Below are 21,596 nucleotides of genomic sequence, written 5' to 3'. Positions count from 1 at the left end.
CCTACAGGTATGCATTGGAAACTCCTATTGACCATATACACATGCTATTCTTGTCACATATGATAAAATTGGAAAATTAATCTACTAATTGCCTCTGTTCCTTTTCTTTCATACAGTGATCAAAAGTTCTTGATGCGAATGGATCGGTGATTCTTTCTACTGAAGTTCCACCTACGACTTTGTGCTTTTATCATCAAGAATAAAGAGCTTGTTTGTCGAAGATATTATCTGATGTTATGCCTGCTTCAGGCTTTCTTATAAAGACTTTTGTAATGTTTAAGTGTTGTCATAGTGCTACGTATCATCAGTTTGTTATTAATTTCTCTAGATGAAACTACCTTGTTGTGGGAGATCTTATTTGATTAATGCTTTTTTATGAATAATCATGTACTATTTTATTTTATGTTTTCTTGCAAAGAACCATGTACTGTTTTTGTTATGTTGTTGTGCCATATTCATATATTAAATGCTTGAGTATTAAATACAACCATCCTAACAGCCATCCTAAGAGCCAGCTTATTGTACTAGTGTTTACTCTAGCTTAGATGGCATGACCTTACACCCGGCAGCCGGCTCTATTATTGTACTTGCTCTTAAACTTTAAGTGAGTTTAGTAGTATGGCCCATCACTTTTCTTTCCATCCTTCACCGCCCTCTTCACCCACTCCTAGCCCGTGTCACTCTGGCACCGGCACACTCACAGAGTCACAGTACCCCAGCTTCGAGCTCCTGGGGAATCAAAGAACAAGACAAGCGAAAGCAAGCGAGCCAGCTGAGCAACGCCAATAGCTCGAGCAGCTAGCTCCATCCATCCATGGGGAACGCCCTGGGGTGCTGCTGCAAGGAAGAAGACGACGATGATGGATATGTCTATCTGGGTGGCGACGATGATCAGCATGCCTACTACTACTCGGCCCCGGCCGCCGCCTCCAGGCCGCACTACAAGCCAGCTGCGGCGTCTTCCCCGAATCAGGGGAGCAGCCTCCTCTGGCCCCAGTCTCCTCCGGCTCCGCCATCCAGGCCCCGACCGCAGCTGCATGCTCCTCCTACTACTCCTGTGCCCCAAGGAGCCGCCGTCGCCTGCTCAGCCCCCGCTGCGACGAGCAGGAGAGGCCTGGTTCTCCGGCCCCAGCCAACTCCGGCGGCTCCAACCCCCAGGCCCCAACGGCAGCTGCATGCTCTTCCTGTGCCTCACGGCGTCGCCTCCTCAACTTCGGCGAGCAGGAGCAGCATCCTCCCGTCTCAGCCTGCTCCGGTTCCACCCTCCAGACCACAGAAGCAGAGGCCGCAGCAGCCTTCTTCTCGTGTGACCCATGACCATGGCGTCGCCTCTTCAACTTCGAAATGCATGCTCCGCTGCCCCCCAAAGCAGAAGCTGCGACAGCAACCCCCGATTTCCCATGGCATCGTCGCGGTCGACTCTCCAAGTCCGACGACTCGCCGCCTCCTCCGTTTGGAGCATGACCTCCTCAACTTCGTGCTCACCAAAATGGTACTCCCCTTCTTTTTTATATACAAGATCACTATCAAACTTATAATTTACAGAAATACAAAGCCAAGACCACTATCAAACTTATAATTTGCAGATACAAAACCACTATTTTTTTTATCACGGTTTAGAAGACATGATTAAATTTACGTACATTTCTACAATAAACAAGGTTTAAATCGCATTGCATTACTCATAACAACTGATTAGTACTTTATTATACTATTTTTATATGAGGTCAAGCCCCTGTGTTGCATGTACTCCCTCCGTTCCTAAATATAAGATATTTTAAAGATTGCACTATGAACTACATACGGATGTACATAGACATATTTTAAAGTATAGATTCACTCATTTTACTCCGTATGTAGTCTTCTAATGAAATCTCTAAAAGGTCTTATATTTTGGAACGAAGGGAGTATTAGTGGAGTGAGGCCCTGTTTCTTTAAAAAGTCCTAGGACTTTTTTTAGTCCGAACTAAAAAGTCTCAGTCCCTATCCGTTTCTTCCCAAGGACTAAATATGGACTAGAGGTCATTAAATGACATGCAAAAAGACCATGTTACCCCTAGTAATATACTAGAATTTATTAAATAACATGCTAAAAGTACGGGCACTGTTGGAAAAAGTGTCAAAAAGTCTCTTCCATAGAGACTTCTTCATTTAGTCTCAAATACCCTCTTTTAATCCCTAACAGTCCCGCATGTTTCTTTCACATGGGACTAAAAGGACTTTTTTTAATCCCTACATCAAAAAGTCTCTGGAAAGAAACACTCCGTCTTCGGGTTTGTTAGGTGCATGCTTAGATAGTGGAGCAGCTGGTGGCTTGCGATAAGCTCGAAGGACGGCCGTTCCCTGCACATGAGTAAGTGGATCGTGTACGAGTGAAGGCCGGTTCGTGTGGACCGTGCATAGGTGCGCATGAGACCCGGCTGGAGGCTGGAGTTTGTTGCTATCGCCTAGTGGCGAATCTTGAAAGAAAATGAAGAAAAGGCTCAATGTTAACTATGTAAAAAAATGCATTAACTCTTAGTTTTTTAATAATATTTTTTTGTGATGGATACAATAAAAAAATTAGGAGGAGTTCAAGCCTGTTGAAGCACCCCCTAGATTCTATCGGCGGTGTGCGTGCCCGGGTCTATATAAGCACCATGTATCTAGTGCGTTCGGTCTGAGTCAAGTGAATACAGAGAAGAAAAGGCCCGGACGTTCGTTGTCGGGGTGGGCGTTTGTCGCCCCGGGTGTTTGTCGCCCCGAAAAATCCGTCTCTTAATGTTCTTGTGATTGCTCGTGGATCCTTGGTTTCAACATTTTTCAATTCATCTTATAACAAATCAATAATCACCTAGGTTTCAGAGAATTATCAAACACACGTAACACTAATCGATGTGATATTAATGGTGTTTGTCTCGTGGTACTAATGAAGTAGGATATTAATTATCCCTTACATGCGAAAATGAGATCATTGATTTAACGTGCATGGGAAAAAAATACATATTAATTTACACGACAAACAAGGAGACAAATTGTCTTGTACTCCCTTCGTTTCGTCGAAGATTGTGCTTTTGACTTTTTCAAGACAAATTAAGGATTTTTGCATAAAACCCCTTCCTCTCCTCATTTAAGCAGCTGGTAGTAGTTGTGCTGCTTCGATTGATGTGTACAGTTAATGCAAATAAGCAAAAAAGCAACACACTAGCCATGGCCATCAACTTGAACATAGCAACACCAGATGAAGGAGAGGAAGAAGATGGCAGGATAACCACTTTATTGCAATAGATCATGCAAGCCCCAACGTTAGAGACCAAGACTTGATTGTTCATTCACGGAGTACAACTTGCATCGCCAAACTTATAGAGCTACTCGTACTCACAGAGTAGCAAACTTGCTTGTCCTTTCCACGACATCCTGGTCAGCCTCAAGACCAGCTTACCCAGCTCCTACCGCCGCGCCATTTTGCCCAACACCTGTCGCCGTGCCGTCCTGCCCAGCCACATGAGTCGGCCCGCCGCAGGGTACAGCCCCTACGTGCCTGACACCAAGTTCGCCGCCAACTCCTCCTTCCTTGTCCAGCTCAAGGAACCTGAAGATTTTGCCTCCTACACCGCTCCGCCGACGCCGAACGATGTATGAGGACGGACGAGGTCAGAACCTGGTTGCCTGAGCACGGTGAGGGCCTCCAGAACCAGATCCGTTGCGGTCGCGTGTGGCGCCGCTGGCTGTCGCGACGGCCTTGACTCGCTGTATGATTGACACTCGGCTAATCTGGATTGGGATCGGGAGGGGGAGAATTTGGGGAGAGGAAGAAGACTTGGCTTCGATTTGGGAAAGGACGAGAGAATTGGGTCATCGCTCGCTATGGTGACCTCGAGGCGTAGACCAGGGGCCTGAATGTAAAATTACCAATGGTGGAGCCGCATGTACACTTATTGTGGAAAAAAAATCTGGAACCAGACACACGCTCTTTGGCGAACGGAGGGAGTATTAAATAAGTTGCTACTATGAGAAAACATCATTAACTTTTGTCTCGATTACTGTTAGTGACCTTATATAGATGCAAAATGTATTTTCTATAGTGACCTTGTATAAGGGAATAGAGGGAGTATCTTTGGGGAATGGGAGTTGCATGTTACTCCCTTTATTTTTGTATACAAGGCCACAAACCCATTTTACGGGTACCAAAGCAAAAGTTAATGCCTTTTAAGTCAATGTTACTCCCTCCGTCCGCCAAAGAGCGTGTGTCTGGCTCCACAATTTTTCCCACAATAAGTGTACGTCTAGCACCATCGTTCGTAATTTTATATTCACGCCCCTGGTCTACGCCTCGAGGTCACCATAACGAGCGACGACCCAATTCTCTCGTCCTTTTCCAAATCGAAGCCAAGTCTTCTTCCTCTCCCCAAATTCTCCCCCTCCCGATCCAAACCCAGATCGCCGAGTGTCAATCATCCAGATCGCCGAGTGTCAATCATCCAGCGAGTCAAGGCCGTCGTGACAGCCGGCGGCGCCACACGCGACCGCGGCAGATCTGGTTCTCGAGGCCCTCACCGTGCTCAGGCAGCCAGGTTCCGACCTCATCCGCCCTCATACATCGTTCGACGTCGGCAGAGCGGTGTCGAAGCCAAAATCTTCAGGTTCCCCGAGCTGGACGAGGAAGGAGGAGTTGGCGGCGAACTCGATGTCGGGCACGTAGGGGTTGTACCCTGCGGTCAACCGGCTCATGTGGCTGGGGCTCATCTGGCTGGGCAGGACGGTGCGGCGGCAGGTGCTGGGCAAAATGGCGCAGCGACAGGAGCTGGTGTGACAGCCCGAGACCGACGTTCCAGAAGATTCCCCTTTTATTCCGTTTTCGTCATGTGATTATTTTTATTTTTCGCATCATCATCGCATCATGCGCATCATCCGCATTGCATCGGCATCCCGTTGTCGCCAGTTTTCAAACTTGCATCCGTTATTAGTTGTCGGTTCTCTCCGTGTTCGCCGTTGACCGTGTTGAGCCCGACCACGCACGCACGCGCCCGCGGCATTGATAATATTTTGTTTTAAAAGGAGACCGTAAAATACTCTCTGATTGGGTTGAAACTTGGCGTGCGGTCTTATTTTAATATGCGTAGGCCGCCTGCCAATTTTTGTCACGATCGGAGTTCGTCTGGTACCGGAACCGTCGTCCGTAGCGGCACCGTCTTCGGTTATTCGTCGGACGTGTCCCGGTGTTTTAAATCGCGTTGCCATGCCGCCCGTTTTCCCTCTCATTCCCGCCGAGGCCTTCTACACAGTGCACCGACCATACGCGCAACCCAGTCCGAAAACCTCCCGGTACCCGAAACACACGGTCTTAATCGTTGGGTCCGGATCAACCCCGTTATACCGCAAACTGTCATCGGTTTGTCCACTGGACTCCCTAACTTGCCTATTTCCGACCGTCTAATTAAATCGAAGGGTTCTGAGCTAGTTTATATATATATATATATATATATATATATATATATATATATATATATATATATATATATATATATATAGATCAACCATGCCAACCCTAAAATTTAGGGACAAATTCCCCTGTCCCATCCGCCGCCGCCGCACACCACTTGGTCTCCTCCTCTCTCAATTTCCCCACCGAGCCAATCCCCTCCATCTCGCATCAGCGCCGCGCCGCCACCTGCTGTCTTCTACCTCGGGATCCCCAGATGCAGCCAAGCCATCCTCCATGCCAAGCCATAGGAGCCATGCCCCGCGCCTGGCAGCACCCATGCGCCCGAGCCTCGCTCGAGCCACAATGTTGGAGCCCCGCCTTCGCCCGCATCCGGCGAGCTTTGTCGGAGCGCCCCGGCCTCCTTCGTCCTCACCACGGTCGGTTCCAGGTTGACCTCAAGCCCCACGCCTCCATCTCCTTCTCCATTTCTCGTCCTCACATAACCTCTCTCTCCTTTCCATCCAGTAGGACCTCCATGGCCGCCGAAGGAGCTCGTCGTCGTGGCATGGGGACTCTCCCCAACCGTTGGGAACAGATGGATCCTACACGTGCCATCGCGGATCTGGCTCCCTCCTCTTCCTCGCATTGCTGGAGACCCATTGCCTTGCACCTCCGCCATGTTCTCGTTTGTTGCAGTGCACGCACGCAGGAGGACGGAGACGCCTGGTCGTTTTTTCCATCGAAGCCGCGTAGGCCAGCCCCGCCCCGTCACCTCTCTCCTTTCCTTTGTCTCCTCCCTCTCTCTCAACTCTCTGTTTCCTTCTCGTGTCCAGCAGGTGCAGCACCACCCCCACCATGGAGAGGAGCTGCAGCCGGTCGCCCGATCTCCTCGTCCGCGCCGCCCAAGCCTCCTCGTCGCCGGGAATGGAACCCCCGGTGTCGGATCTATCGAACCCCGCCGTTCCCGCGCCTCGAGAGCCTCATCCCCGACCTCTAGCGCTGCCGCGAGCACAGTCATGGCCGACCATATTCAGAGAGGTTCAGGCTTAGCCCGTTACAATTTCAGTTTTGTCTAGTTTCATATTCATCGTGTGCTGATGTTCATCTAGCGAAGGCATCCCTTTTTACCACGAGTCGGCCGTAGCCTAGCTAGTCAGCGCCCTGTTGTGCCACCGTGAGGTCCTGGATTCGAATCTTACTCAGTAGACCAGGGTTCGTATCCCTGGCTACACACATTTCTTTTTGCTGCACCGAGCCCAATATATTAGTGTGTTTCTTCTCTTTTGTTGCAGCATATGTGTCTGCATATTTAGAGTAGATGATACTGTTTTAAAACGTCCATAACGTTTCAACCGTGCATCGGATCGAAGTGATTTAAAGATGTAAATTGACTAGAATTTTTGTGTAGATTAACAATTTCCAACTCGCATGCATGTTCAAGGTTGTTAGCGTGTTGTTTGCATCGGTTTGTGTGCCGACGTGTTAAAACCGGTTTAGGACGTAGTTAATTAACCGAAGCTCCGATGGAGATGTGCCATATATGTAAATGGACCAGAACAACGAGTAGAATCACGTGTTCCACTTTGTTTCTCCGTTTAACAACCATAAAATGTGATTAGGACAAATCTGGACAGAATTAGAATTTAACGCGTGGGGTCATTTCGGAGATGCTATATGACGTTTCCGATCTCATTTAAAATGCTTAGATAGGTAGTTTAATTATGCTTCACCTCTTGCCATGTTTAACAACATTTAATATTGTCGTGTACCTAATCGAGATAGAACTAAATAATCCGTATGTGGAGTTTCGTCAATATGCAATTCGTTGCATATTGAACTTCACTTAATGTGTAGTGTTTGATTGTGTGATTTGTCATGCTGTGTCTTGCATGTGTTCAGTTGCTCATGCATCATATGTGTTGTGCATCGTGTGGTGTATATCGTGTGTTGATTTATGTTTCCGGTTTGCTTCGTCCCGATAGAGTTCCGCAAGCGTGTCGGATTGTGAGGACCCGTTCGACTACGTCGGTTCGTCTGCTTCACAGAGTCGTTCTTCTTCCAAGCGGGATCTCACACAAGATAACCATTTCCCCAGATACCATTACTATCATTGCCATGCTAGTTATTTCGATGCTATCGATTATGTCCCGTTGCCTACCACCTGTTAAATATTAGCCTCTCAACAATGCCATGAAAACCTTCAACCTGTTCAACCTAGCAAACCACTGATTGGCTATGTTACTGCTTGCTTAACCCTGTTGATAGCGTTGCTAGTTGCAGGTGCAGATGCTTCCATGTGAAAGCATGGGTTCCTTGTTATATCACCATATTAAACGCTATTTAATTTAATGCACCTATATACTTGGTAAAAGGTGGAAGGCTCAGCCTTTCTAGCCTGGTGTTTTGTTTCACCTTTGCCCCCTTAGTTTCGGCTACCGGTGTTATGTTCCATAAATGAGCGCTCCTAACACGATCGGGGTTGTTATGGGGACCCCCTTGATAATTCGTTTTAGATTAAGACTGGTCTAGCAAGGCCCAACTTTGGTACTACATTTTCCTAAACACCTAATAAAATTGCATAGGGATTCTCTGGACCCCGAGGATAATTTAATCAACCCCCGGGCCAGTGCTCCGCATGAGTGTTGGTCCAAATTGGCAAACTACGGGGCCACCGCGGGGCAACCCGAGGTTTGGTTCTCCTAGTGTGACCCATCCGTCATGTTCTGAGAACGAGGTACGCGACTCCTATCGGGATCGTCGACACGTCGGGCGGCCTTGATGGATTAGTTTTACCTTTGACGAAATATCTTGTGCATGGGGATTTCGGTGATGCTTTGGGTAATCTCAAAGTTGAGGTTTTCCACTAGGGAATCCGACGAGATCGCGAGCTTCGTGATTGAGGATTTCTATGCGGCTTGTGGTAATTTGTGATGGACTAGTTAGAGCATCCCTGCAGGGTTAAATCTTTTCGGAAAGCCGTGCCCGCGGTTATGTGGCAATGTGGAAACTTTGTTTAACACTGGTTCTAGATAACTCGAAGTTAACTTAATTAAAATATGCCAACTGTGTGCGTAACCGTGACTGTCTCTTTCATGAGTTCCTACTCCGATCGAGGACACGGTGGGGTTATGTCTGACGTAGGTAGGTGTTCAGGATCGTTCATTTGATCATCGGTAGTTACGTCCGCTATGCGTAGATCTTCCCCCTCTCATTTCTTGTACTCGTAAGTTTAGCCACCAAATATATGCTTAGCCGCTGCTGCAACCTCACCACTTAACCTTACCTCATCCAACAAGCTTTGCCAGTCTTGATACCTTTGGAAATGAGATTGCTGAGTCCCTGTGGCTAACAGATTACTACAACACCAGTTGCAGGTACAGGTAAAGGTTACTTCATGCGAGCGTTTTGATTGTTCATTTGGAGTTGCTTCTTCTTCTTCTTCATCGATCTCGGATGGGTTCCAGGCCGGCAGCCTGGGATAGCAAGGATGGACGTCGTTCTTACTTTCTCGTTTGTTTTCGTCCGTAGTCGGACCCTGCTCTTACTCTTGATGATTATGTAATGTACTGATGTGACTCTGATGTAGCTTGTGGCGAGTGTAAGCCAACTCTGTATATATATCTCTTCTTTTCAGTACATGTACTTGTAACGATATCCATTCTTGCGACACGACGAGATGCGCTTCTATCCCTGACGAGGCCTTCGTGCCAAATTGAGGATAGGGTCGCATCTTGGACGTGACAAGTTGGTATCAGAGCAAGGACCGACCTAGGAGCCCCCTTGATTAATCGAACTTGGCCGAGTCGAGTCTAGTGAAAAACTGCTTTGAGTCTAGTTATATATCGGAGAGTAGGATTCTTTTTTCTCCTCTTCTATGCTCTGGTGAGGAATCTTGACGTAATAATGTTATTCTACTCCTCTTCTCACTCAAAAAAAAATTTAGGATCACGCGGATATTTTGGAATCTATATGATGCTGATGTGACGGAGTTCTGTCTTGGTGCCTCCTATCTGCTTTAAGTTTCAGGGGAGTTGAGCTCCAAGGGATTCTTGCGCACATCGTTATCATTCAGATTTCTTAGTATCTCAGGACGAAGGATGTTCGTAATTGCTTCAATACTAGTAGTGGCGAGATAACCCCGATGTCCCAGTACTGGTGCAGATTGTTCGGGAGTACTACCATACTTTGTATCGTTGTGATCACGAGGATCTGTTGTAGATGAAGGTCCGAGATTCTGGTCGTGTGTTAACGGATGTGATACAGATGACGGGTTAGTATAGAAGTTGTGTGATATTACTCCTTGTATCCGTGTACCAGATTGCATGACCAGATATTTCGGGAATTCATAGGTGGGAATTCAAGTAGTTGCTTATAGGACAATCTTCCAACAAATCCTCACCCTTTGTTTTGTTGAACTTTGGTAATTCAAGTTGCTTCGATGTCAAGTGGTGATTTCAGATCTTTTCTAAGCAGTGTTCTCATATTTTTGTGGGAATGCTAATTATCTTTGCTCAAATCAATTGTCTTATCATTCTTGTCAACCGGAGTCGTCATGTTAATTCTTTTCCAACCGGTGTGTTTCTCTCCAAGTGGATTCAATCTTCTCCAGTTTTTGCGGATCATTCTCTCTTTTCTTTCCGGAGTTCATCTCATCTGTCTCAAGTTGTCTTTGTTTTTCCCCGCCCTCCCACCCTTTTCTTCAGTGATTCAATTTTTCATCCAAGAGTTTCTTTTCATTGTGCTTCCGCTGTCTGTTCTTTTCTCTCTTACCCGATGATTCATTGTGAAGATTCTCAGGAGCTTCATGTTCATCCTTATTCAGTCTTGTTATTTTTTCGGTGAATTCAATTTAGTTGTCTGTGTCATCTTATCCATTCATCCTTGTAATTCTTTCCTATGTTGGTAATTCTTATGAGCCTATCTTGTTATTTATTCCTCTCTTTTCGATCCGGAGCGTTGAAGCTATCTTAGAAGTTTTTGTTTCCAATCTTTTCAATTATTTCGAGGTGCTAACCTCATCTAGTTCTCTTCATACAGGTGCAATATCTCTCTTCTAAGCAATCTTTTCAACGGTGGTTTTTTTGAGTGGGTCCATAACCCACAGGTTTTTCCCAGGATCAGTTATAGGTCTTGTAATCTTCCGGAGATCTTTAATTCTTTTCAACTATGACGTAAGTATGAATTTCATCAGTCATATCCCTTCGTCAAGATCTATTTGAATTAATCCTCATATTGGCTCAACATTTCATTCTTCTTTATTCTGGAGTGTCTCATTAATTCTTGGTGGTGTTCTTCTCATCATTCTTTTCTTTCAAGACCGAAGGAGTGTTTCTCTCAGTCTTGTTCCATTCTTGTGAAGACTGTCATCTCAGCTTCGTGTATCCTCTCATTTATTGTCAATCATGAGTAATCCCTTTCGTGCTATCCGGTGCTTCTCTGAGTTGTTTTTATTTCTCGTTCCTCCGAAGGCCATCATTTTAGAAGATTCTTCGTTCTCAGCTTTCAGCTTTCATCCTCAAATCTTCTCAATTGTTGCCTCTTCGTTCGTCTCTCGGTTATTCCGGTGCCTTATTCAAGTTTTCTGTTAGGTGGATCATGATCTCATCATTCTCATGTATCTCGAGTCATTCATGGTTGCCTCATTCATTTCAATTCTCACCGGTGTCTCCTTCAAGACTTCTTCTAGTTTGTGCTCATGTCTCTCCTCAATCTTTTCAAGAATAAGAAGTTGTATGCTAAATCCGTTGCTTGTCATCAATTTAATTTGATGAAGGATGAGCATAACATAATTCTTATTCTTGTCCTTCCTTCTTCCAAGAGATTTTAAATTCTTCTTCCGGAGTGGCTGTTGGTATCAATTTCTTTTCTCAAGTGTTCTTATCTTTTCTTTTCCGGAGTTCCAAGTTTTGTCAAGTATCTCTCTGCCAGGCTTCATCTAAATCCTGGCAAGGTCATAATCTTATTCTTTTCTACCTTGATATCTTTGCATCATTCATTCGTATACGGAGGTCCTTCATGGTGGTTCATCAAGGTTTCAATCCATTCTCAAGTGTTCTTCAAGATTCTTGTTGGAGAACCTCAAGTATCCTTCTCTTGCATTTCCAAGTGCATTTGTTCTTCCTTTATCCTTTGAGGTGGTATTATAGCGTTCTTGTTAGTGTAGGAGTCTCGAAGAGACTTCCTTTCAAGAATGAGATTATTAAACCCAGCAATTCTATGATCATGAGATATTTGCAACCCATCATTTCTTCATTGAGCTATCTTGGCTTAGTTTTCACCTAAAGCTTTCCTATGGATTGTGCTATCATGATGCTTGTCATTAATCCCAGTTCTCAATGTACCCTCTTGGTGTAAGAAGTTTTGATATCTTTGCTTTCAACTATCCTTGTTTCTTTTAGTAGTTGGTTGTCACCTCATAGATGTTGAGATGATTTTCATAAGCCCACTTCTTTCTTGTTCTTTTCGTTGTTGTTTTTCCAACAACTCCGTCCAATTCTTCTTGCAAGGATGATTGCCAAGTTCATTGGAGTTAGTAGTTGTCATTCTTTTCTTCATTCTCTTCTTCTGTATGAGCTAGTTCCTATTCTATTGTTCCGGAGGCATTGTGATGTTGCTCTTTTGGGTCTATCATGTTGTTCTATGAAGATCATGGCGTTCCCTTGTTCTATTTAGTTGTTTGTTATGAATATTGTCTATTTCTCTCATCTTATCGATTTTTTTGTCCCATTTTCCTACCGAAGTGTTGCCGAAATTTTCCGTGAATTCTTGCTTGTTTCTCATGTCATTCCTCATCTCTTTGTAACCTCAAAGATCGTTGGTTTCACTCGTTTGTCAAAGAAGCGACTAAGTTTTTACCTCTTGTTCTTCCTCATCCTCTCCCCCTTTCATTCTTGGATCTCGGGGCGAGATCCTCTTGTAGTGTAGGAGAGTTGTGACAGCCCGAGACCGACGTTCCAGAAGATTCCCCTTTTATTCCATTTTCGTCATGTGATTATTTTTATTTGTCGCATCATCCGCATTGCATCGGCATCCCGTTGCCGCCAGTTTTCAAACTTGCATCCGTTATTAGTTGCCGGTTCTCTCCGTGTTCGCCGTTGACCGTGTTGAGCCCGACCACACACGCACGCGCCCGCGGCATTGATAATATTTTGTTTTAAAAGGAGTCCGTAAAATATTCTCTGATTGGGTTGAAACTTGACGTGCGGTCTTATTTTAATATGCGTAGGCCGCCTGCCAATTTTCGTCACGATCGGAGTTCGTCTGGTACCGGAACCGTCGTCCGTAGCGGCACCGTCTTCGGTTATTCGTCGGACGTGTCCCGGTGTTTTAAATCGCGTTGCCGCTCCGCCCCTTTTCCCTCTCATTCCCGCCGAGGCCTTCTAAACAGTGCACCGACCATACGCGCAGCCCAGTCCGAAAACCTCCCGGTACCCGAAACACACGGTCTTAATCGTTGGGTCCGGATCAACCCCGTTATACCGCAAACCGTCATCGGTTTGTCCACTGGACTCCCTAACCTGCCTATTTCCGACCGTCTAATTAAATCGAAGGGTCCTGAGCTAGTTTATATATATAGAGAGAGAGAGATCAACCGTGCCAACCCTAAAATTTAGGGACAAATTCCCCTGTCCCATCCGCCGCCGCCGCACACCCCTTCGTTGCATATTGAACTTCACTTAATGTGTAGTGTTTGATTGTGTGATTTGTCATGCCGTGTCTTGCATGTGTTCAGTTGCTCATACATCATATGTGTTGTGCATTGTGTGGTGTATATCGTGTGTTGATTTATGTTTCCGGTTTGCTTCGTCCCGATAGAGTTCCGCAAGCGTGTCGGATTGTGAGGACCCGTTCGACTACGTCGGTTCGTCTGCTTCACAGAGTCGTTCTTCTTCCAAGCGGGATCTCACGCAAGATGACCATTTCCCCAGATACCATTACTATCATTGCCATGCTAGTTATTTCGATGCTATTGATTATGTCCCGTTGCCTACCACCTGTTAAATATTAGCCTCTCAACAATGCCATGAAAACCTTCAACCTGTTCAACCTAGCAAACCACTGATTGGCTATGTTACTGCTTGCTTAACCCTGTTGATAGCGTTGCTAGTTGCAGGTGCACATGCTTCCATGTGAAAGCATGGGTTCCTTGTTATATCACCATATTAAACGCTATTTAATGTAATGCACCTATTGTTGGAAATATGCCCTAGAGGCAATAATAAATTAGTTATTATAATATTTCTTAGTTCATGATAATCGTTTATTATCCATGCTATAATTGTATTGATTGGAAACACAATACTTGTGTGGATACATAGACAAAACACTGTCCCTAGTAAGCCTCTAGTTGACTAGCTCGTTGATCAAAGATGGTCAAGGTTTCCTGGCCATAGGCAAGTGTTGTCACTTGATAACGGGATCACATCATTAGGAGAATCATGTGATGGACTAGACCCAAACTAATAGACGTAGCATGTTGATCGTGTCATTTTGTTGCTACTGTTTTCTGCGTGTCAAGTATTTGTTCCTATGACCATGAGATCATATAACTCACGGACACCGGAGGAATGCTTTGTGTGTATCAAACGTCGCAACGTAACTGGGTGACTATAAAGATGCTCTACAGGTATCTCCGAAGGTGTTCGTTGAGTTAGTATGGATCGAGACTGGGATTTGTCACTCCGTGTGACGGAGAGGTATCTCGGGGCCCACTCGGTAATACAACATCATACACAAGCCTTGCAAGCAATGTAACTTAATGTAAGTTGCGGGATCTTGTATTACGGAACGAGTAAACAGACTTGCCGGTAAACGAGATTGAAATAGGTATGCGGATACTGACGATCGAATCTCGGGCAAGTAACATACCGAAGGACAAAGGGAATGACATACGGGATTATATGAATCCTTGGCATGGGGTTCAAACGATAAGATCTTCGTAGAATATGTAGGATCCAATATGGGCATCCAGGTCCCGCTATTGGATATTGACCGAGGAGTCTCTCGGGTCATGTCTACATAGTTCTCGAACCCGCAGGGCCTGCACACTTAAGGTTCGACGTTGTTTTATGCGTATTTGAGTTATATGGTTGGTTACCGAATGTTGTTCGGAGTCCCGGATGAGATCACGGACGTCACGAGGGTTTCCGGAATGGTCCGGAAATGAAGATTGATATATAGGATGACCTCATTTGATTACCGGAAGGTTCCGGAGTTACCTGGAATGTACCGGGAATGACGAATGGGTTCCGGGAGTTCACCGGGGGGGGCACCCACCCTGGGGAAGCCCATGGGTGTTTGGGGTGCCGCACCAGCCCTTAGTGGGCTGGTGAGACAGCCCAAGAGAGGCCTATGCGCATAGGAAAGAAAATCAAAGAGGAAAGGAAAAAAAAGGAGGTGGGAAAGGGAAGAAGGACTCCACCTTCCAAACCAAGTAGATTTCGGTTTGGGAGGGGGAGACCTTCCCCCTTGGCTCGGCCGACTCCCTTGGGAGTCCTTGGACCCCCAAGGCAAGTCTCCCCCCTCCTCCTCCTATATATAGTGGGGTTTTAGGGCTGATTTGAGACGACTTTTCCACGGCAGCCCGACCACATACCTCCACGGTTTTTCCTCTAGATCGCGTTTCTGCGGAGCTCGGGCGGAGCCCTGCTGAGACAAGGTCATCACCAACCTCCGGAGCGTCGTCACGCTGCCGGAGAACTCTTCTACCTCTCCGTATCTCTTGCTTGATCAAGAAGGCCGAGATCATCATCGAGTTGTACGTGTGCTGAACGCGGAGGTGCGGTCCGTTCGGTACTAGATCGTGGGACTGTTCGCGGGATTGTTCGCGGGGCGGATCGAGGGACGCGAGGACGTTCCACTACATCAACCGCGTTCACTAACGCTTCTGCTGTACGATTTACAAGGGTACGTAGATCACTCATCCCCTCTCGTAGATGGACATCACCATGATAGGTCTTCGTGCGCGTAGGAAATTTTTTGTTTCCCATGCGACGTTTCCCAACACCTATATACTTGGTAAAAGGTGGAAGGCTCGGCCTTTCTAGCCTGGTGTTTTGTTTCACCTTTTCCCCCTTAGTTTCGGCTACCGGTGTTATGTTCCATAAATGAGCGCTCCTAACACGATCGGGGTTGTTATGGGGACCCCCTTGATAATTCGTTTTAGATTAAGACTGGTCTGGCAAGGCCCAACTTTGGTACTACATTTTCCTAAACACCTAATAAAATTGCATAGGGATTTTCCGGACCCCGAGGATAATTTAATCAACCCCCGGGCCAGTGCTCCGCATGAGTGTTGGTCCAAATTGGCAAACTACGGGGCCACCGCGGGGCAACCCGAGGTTTGGTTCTCCTAGTGTGACCCATCCGTCGTGTCCTGAGAACGAGGTACGCGACTCCTATCGGGATCGTCGACACGTCGGGCGGCCTTGATGGATTAGTTTTACCTTTGACGAAATATCTTGTGCATGGGGATTCCGGTGATGCTTTGGGTAATCTCAAAGTTGAGGTTTTCCACTAGGGAATCCGACGAGATCGCGAGCTTCGTGATTGAGGATTTCTATGCGGCTTGTGGTAATTTGTGATGGACTAGTTAGAGCATCCCTGCAGGGTTAAATCTTTTCGGAAAGTCGTGCCCGCGGTTATGTGGCAACGTGGAAACTTTGTTTAACATTGGTTCTAGATAACTCGAAGTTAACTTAATTAAAATATGCCAACTGTGTGCGTAACCGTGACTGTCTCTTTCGTGAGTTCCTACTCCGATCGAGGACACGGTGGGGTTATGTCTGACGTAGGTAGGTGTTCAGGATCGTTCATTTGATCATCAGTAGTTACGTCCGCTATGGTAGATCTTCCCCCTCTCATTTCTTGTACTCGTAAGTTTAGCCACCAAATATATGCTTAGCCGCTGCTGCAACCTCACCACTTAACCTTACCTCACCCAACAAGCTTTGCCAGTCTTGATACCTTTGGAAATGAGATTGCTGAGTCCCCTATGGCTCACAGATTACTACAACACCAGTTGCAGGTACAGGTAAAGGTTACTTCACGCGAGCGCGTTGATTGTTCATTTGGAGTTGCTTCTTCTTCTTCATCATCGATCTAGGATGGGTTCCAGGCCGGCAGCCTGGGATAGCAAGGATGGACGTCGTTCTTACTTTCTCGTTTGTTTTCGTCCGTAGTCGGACCCTGCTCTTACTCTTGATGATTATGTAATGTACTGATGTGACTCTGATGTAGCTTGTGGCGAGTGTAAGCCAACTCTGTATATATATCTCTTCTTTTCAGTACATGTACTTGTAACGATATCCATTCTTGCGACACGACGAGATGCGCTTCTATCCCTGACGAGGCCTTCGTGCCAAATTGAGGATAGGGTCGTATCTTGGACGTGACAGCTGGGTAAGCTGGTCTTGAGGCTGACGAGGACGCCGTGGAAAGGACAAGCAAGTTTGCTACTCCATGAGTACCAAGTAGCTCTGTAAGTTTGGCAATGCAAGTTGTACTCCGTGAATGAACAATCAAGTCTTGGTCTCTAACGTTGGGGCTTGCATGATCTATTGCAATAAAGTGGTTATCCTGCCATCTTCTTCCTCTCTTTCATCTGGTGCTGCTATGTTTAAGTTGATGGCCATGGCTAGTGTCTTGCTTTTTGCTTGTTTGCATTAACTGTACACATCAGTCGAAGCATCACAGCTACTATCAGCTGCTTAAATGAGGAGAGGAAGGGGTTTTATGCAAAAGTCCTTAATTTGCCTTGAAAAAGTCAAAAGCACACTCTTTGGCGAACGGAGGGAGTACTTGCATACATGTAGTCATGATGATACTTAGTTTTTTTCGTATTCCTTTCCTGCATGCATGTGGCATACTAATGACCACGGTTAACAAAAAGAAAAGTTAGATTGCAAAGTAGTCATTAATTTTTACCTTGATACCTGTAATCTGAATTTATGGCCTTGCATAAGGGAATGAAGGAAGTACATTATTCTTGTCTGTCTTGTACTCTGTATTTTGATACAGGCGTAGGTACAATCTTAGTAGGTTTTCTGTAGCACCATAATGTAATGTCGGCCACAAATTGCAACGCTTGCAATATGTGTCCCATTGTCAACAAGTCATATGCTAGAATAAATATTTATAATCTATTTGTGTTAGTGGGGATTTTTCGATTAATTAGACTCTGACCCATAAAGTATCATGCTAGCAAAATCTTACCAAGATGTAATTATGTAGTGGACATACTGATTAATGCTAGTACTCCCTTCATTCCAAAATAATTGAAGTTCTAAGTCTGACCAAATCTATATAAAAAATATATCAACATATAGAACACCAAATTAAATTCCTTAGATTTATTATGAAATACTCCCTCCGTCCCAAAATTCTTGTCTTAAGTTTGTCTAAAAATGGATGTATGTAAATACTAAAACGTGACTAGATACATTCATATGTAGACAAATTTAAGAGAAGAGTTTTGGGACGGAGGGAGTATATTTTACTATTATATAGATTTGATATTGTATATATTTGCAGATTTTTTCATAGACAATGTCAAAGTTAAAATGCATGATAATTGGTGTCATTCATTTTCTGGGCGTAACTTACTCAAAAAGTGAACGAACCACTACCAACTTAAATCTTTATAAGAGCAAAGATAATTTTGATTATATGAGCGTACCTCATTAGGTTGGTGGTGCTAATGCACATGGTTTGAGTCATTTTTCAACTCTATACTCTAGTTCCACATGGTTATCCATGAACAAAAATCACATTATGATTTGTGGCAAAATTAACCCAGTCTCTAGCTTTCCTATGATGCAAGTGTTTTTTTCATTGATACTGTTAGGTTCCTGAAGGGCTTGGAGAGCATGTTACATCATCCAAGAAAGCACAAGCTAAATGGTATGAGCATATAAGAAAAACAGCTTGTGAATACTTGTTTGTTTCAATATAAATTATACATTTCTTATGCAAAAATTCTTCCAAAGTTGGCTTCATTTCTCAGAGTTCAATATCAGACATGCTGGTGAGTAAAGATAAATAATTGCCAACTCTGATTAATATAAATGATGGTCCTTCGCAAAATATAAGAATTCTCATGGTATGACCCTCTTTACAGTGGTAGTACAACAGCACATCCTACATAATCTTTGTTTTGATTTCACCAAACAAAATCAAGGAGTCAAATTTAACCCGTACTTTGAACAAGAACAGGTATAGGAATATCTCTGAAGCTTATGTAAAAACAGAACCCCCTCCTAGAACATTGGCAGAGGCTGCCATGCTAGTTGCTACAGCTCTGGGCAGGATCCAGGGAGCTAATTTGGAGGTAACATTTTTTCAGTACATAGAGAGAGCTACTAATTTCAACTTTTTTTCAAAGGCTTGTTTGTATCTTTTTTCATATTCTAATTAGTACTCCCACATAAGGTATTGAAAAGGCCATGAACATTTGGTCATTAGAGATATATCAAGTACAAGTCTGCACAAGCTTATGTCAAGATTTTAGCCTTTTATCCACACAAAAAAAAGACTCAGCCTTGTCGTCCTGCTATAATGTTGTGCAAAGAAAAACAACAATAGTTACCAGTTCCATTGTTTTGTTACCACTAGAACTTAGAAGTGACACTATGTTTGTTCAACTCACTACTCATGGAAACAATGTTTTATCCCCAGGGTGTCCTTGCCTTCTATGGCTTCCCGGTTCCAACTCCCCCTGTAGTCACCACAGAGCACCATCCGGTATCACTAGCAGACGGCGTGCAGTTCATCCTGGAAACTTTGCCGGTCAGACATGGGTCATGTGGCCAACCATTTTAAGCAAAAGATTTAACACAAGTATCACATTTTTCGATGATGCTTTACATTCAAAATTGACAAATGATGATTTTCCTGCCAACCACTACTTCTATCAGGTTTATGCAAAGTGCATTGGAGATGGTGATGGCTTTACTGCTTATGTCGACACATCAGATCCAACGGAATCAACAAATGTGCCACAGGAAGTGCGTGAGGCTGTCAATGCAATGTTACAAACACCCAAGCATAGGAACAGCCAACAGAAAAATGTGCTCCAAAGTAAACTGCACAAAGCTGGTTATAGGTAAAAAAAAAATACTAAACCATTCATGTCCTCTTCTTTATATTACTGATGATCATTGCAGCATAAATGTGCTTGGTTTTCAGCATTTCTGGTGTATATCCGTTTCATTTAAATTGAATGTCACCTCTTTTCAGAGGAAAAAAGAGGAAAGGGACTCACCTAAAAGGCCAAATGAAGTGATAGTACCAGTGCTGTCTGTAGAAAAAAAAAACATGTGTATAGGTTTGACTAATAACCAGCAGGTTGTAAATAAAATTTTCTTGCCTGAAACACAGATTATCAATAATTGACAGAATTATCCCTTTTTCTGTCAAAATCATGCATGGACAAAATCATAAGTCCGTATCATTTGCGCGATTGCATTAACGGCCTCATTGTATCATGCAAATTGATTATGTATTTCCACACAACTCCAAATCAAGACAGACATAAATTGTGAAGCAGCTATTATCACACACTATGGGGACAATGTATAATTTTGGTTATGCATGGTTGATGTTATTTTAAATCATAAACTTTGAAATTTGTGCTAGTTCTATCGTGAGTTATATAAGCATCCATATACTAAAGATATCTATGAGCAGGATAATATATACTCCAAAAGATGAGATCCTTGCAAGGCAATACCGCTTCAGATTGAGGTATAAAGTACACCTTAACATAAATCAAATACACTATTGTGAAAATGCATGAGTTTCATTTAGTAAACAGGGGCATTGATGCACCGGAAATGGGAATGCAGTATGGGAAGGAGTCCCAGAATGCACTGGTGAAACTTATCGCTGGCAAAAGTGTCATGGTTTACGTATATGGGCAGGACCAGTATGATCGCTATGTTGGAGATATCTATTGTGATGGTGTGTTCATCCAGGTGAAACAGAAATGCATCTTATTTGTCTGCTGGTTTACTTGTATGATAGATTATCATATATTCATCTCTCAGGAACAAATGCTGAAGGAGGGTCATGCATGGCATTACAAGATTTACGACAAACGCAAAGAATTTGCAGAAGTAAGAAATAATAGTGCATTTAAAACTCTTTTTGGTATAGTGCCACTTGTGATATGAAACACCTTTCATATCTAAAATGAACTTGACATGCTTACAAACTACTGTATAGGTTATTTGGTTAATACCTAAGGGGGCATATCTACCAACTAGATTAAACCATGAATTAAGTGCACCCATGAAAAGCACTTGGGTTTTGTTAGTAAAATAATATAATAATTGTGAAAAAACACTAACATATTTCTGAATTTAGAACACCATGATGTAATTGAAAGTTCTAAATTCATTTTGTGTCAGGAGTAAATCATTAAGATTTATACTGTAAAAGTATATAGTAAGAAACAATAGTTTTTTGCATAATGTCTCACTTTTTGGCCTGGTAACGTATGAGTTTAAATCTGACTTTAGTGATGAGGTTTGGATGATAGCACCTAGCAGCTGATGATTTGTAATGGTCACCATATAGGTCCCATTTAGATATTAAGATCAATTATTTGCTAAATCAATTTGGAAGATAGGACAACTAAAATGGCCAAATTCAAAGGTTCATACAGATGAGCATGTGTTTCTCATAAGTCTTGTTTACACTGATTGTGAAGTGGGAGATGAAAGCACGAGATGCACGCCGAGGGCTTTGGGCATCTGATAACCCTGAGAAGCCATGGGATTGGAAAAGGAAGCACAATGTGAGACATGAGACGCCAGATAACCTTGATAAGACATGGGAATGGAGACGGAAACCGCACAATGCAGGACAGCAGAGCACCCCAATTCAGGCTACCTTGTGTACCTGAACCTCAAGTAATGAGCTCTTGAATGGTGAGAAAGTCAAACAGCCTGCTGGAGATGTAAATTTAGTGAATGCGTCGGAAGCAAAATTTGCCATTCACTTATTCGGAATCTCTATGCGGTTTGAGCTGACAATGTATAGATGAACTGTGGTGAGTACTGTGTTGAAATACTGCAATAATGACTAATTTGTGCCAGTTCAGGCAGCATAAATATGTTGCCCAAACGCCAGAATCTGAAAGTAGCACAACCTACAGTAGACTCAATGGTGTATGGCAACAATCTGTGGAAGA

At 44.1% G+C, this 21,596-nt stretch overlaps 1 protein-coding gene across 1 annotated transcript; it reads left to right on the top strand.

Moving 5' to 3' along the window:
• The first annotated feature begins 666 nt into the window (after window positions 1-666).
• LOC123396667 (probable staphylococcal-like nuclease CAN2) lies at window positions 667-21,425 on the top strand. Its single transcript, XM_045091537.1, has 10 exons — window positions 667-1,492; window positions 8,773-8,826; window positions 18,249-18,304; window positions 18,617-18,731; window positions 19,079-19,189; window positions 19,318-19,505; window positions 20,090-20,146; window positions 20,217-20,376; window positions 20,449-20,517; window positions 21,114-21,425. Exons 1-10 carry the CDS (start codon window positions 815-817, stop codon window positions 21,306-21,308), a joined length of 1,683 nt encoding a protein of 560 aa, XP_044947472.1. The 5' UTR covers window positions 667-814; the 3' UTR covers window positions 21,309-21,425.
• The last annotated feature ends 171 nt before the right edge of the window (window positions 21,426-21,596 follow it).

Source organism: Hordeum vulgare, chromosome 5H (assembly GCF_904849725.1).
Source record: "Hordeum vulgare subsp. vulgare chromosome 5H, MorexV3_pseudomolecules_assembly, whole genome shotgun sequence".
Lineage (NCBI taxonomy): Eukaryota > Viridiplantae > Streptophyta > Magnoliopsida > Poales > Poaceae > Hordeum > Hordeum vulgare.
Note: the sequence above shows the minus strand (reverse complement) of the source record. Positions and strands in the feature narration are given on the sequence as shown.

Excerpts from the sequence above, each read along its gene's own strand:
- LOC123396667 (XM_045091537.1), top strand. The coding sequence starts at position 815 with ATGGGGAACGCCCTGGGGTGCTGCTGCAAGGAAGAAGACGACGATGAT. Across the intron at positions 18,732-19,078 it reads TCCAGGGAGCTAATTTGGAG|GGTGTCCTTGCCTTCTATGG; the intron begins GTAACATTTTTT and ends TTTTATCCCCAG. Across the intron at positions 19,190-19,317 it reads TCATCCTGGAAACTTTGCCG|GTTTATGCAAAGTGCATTGG; the intron begins GTCAGACATGGG and ends TACTTCTATCAG.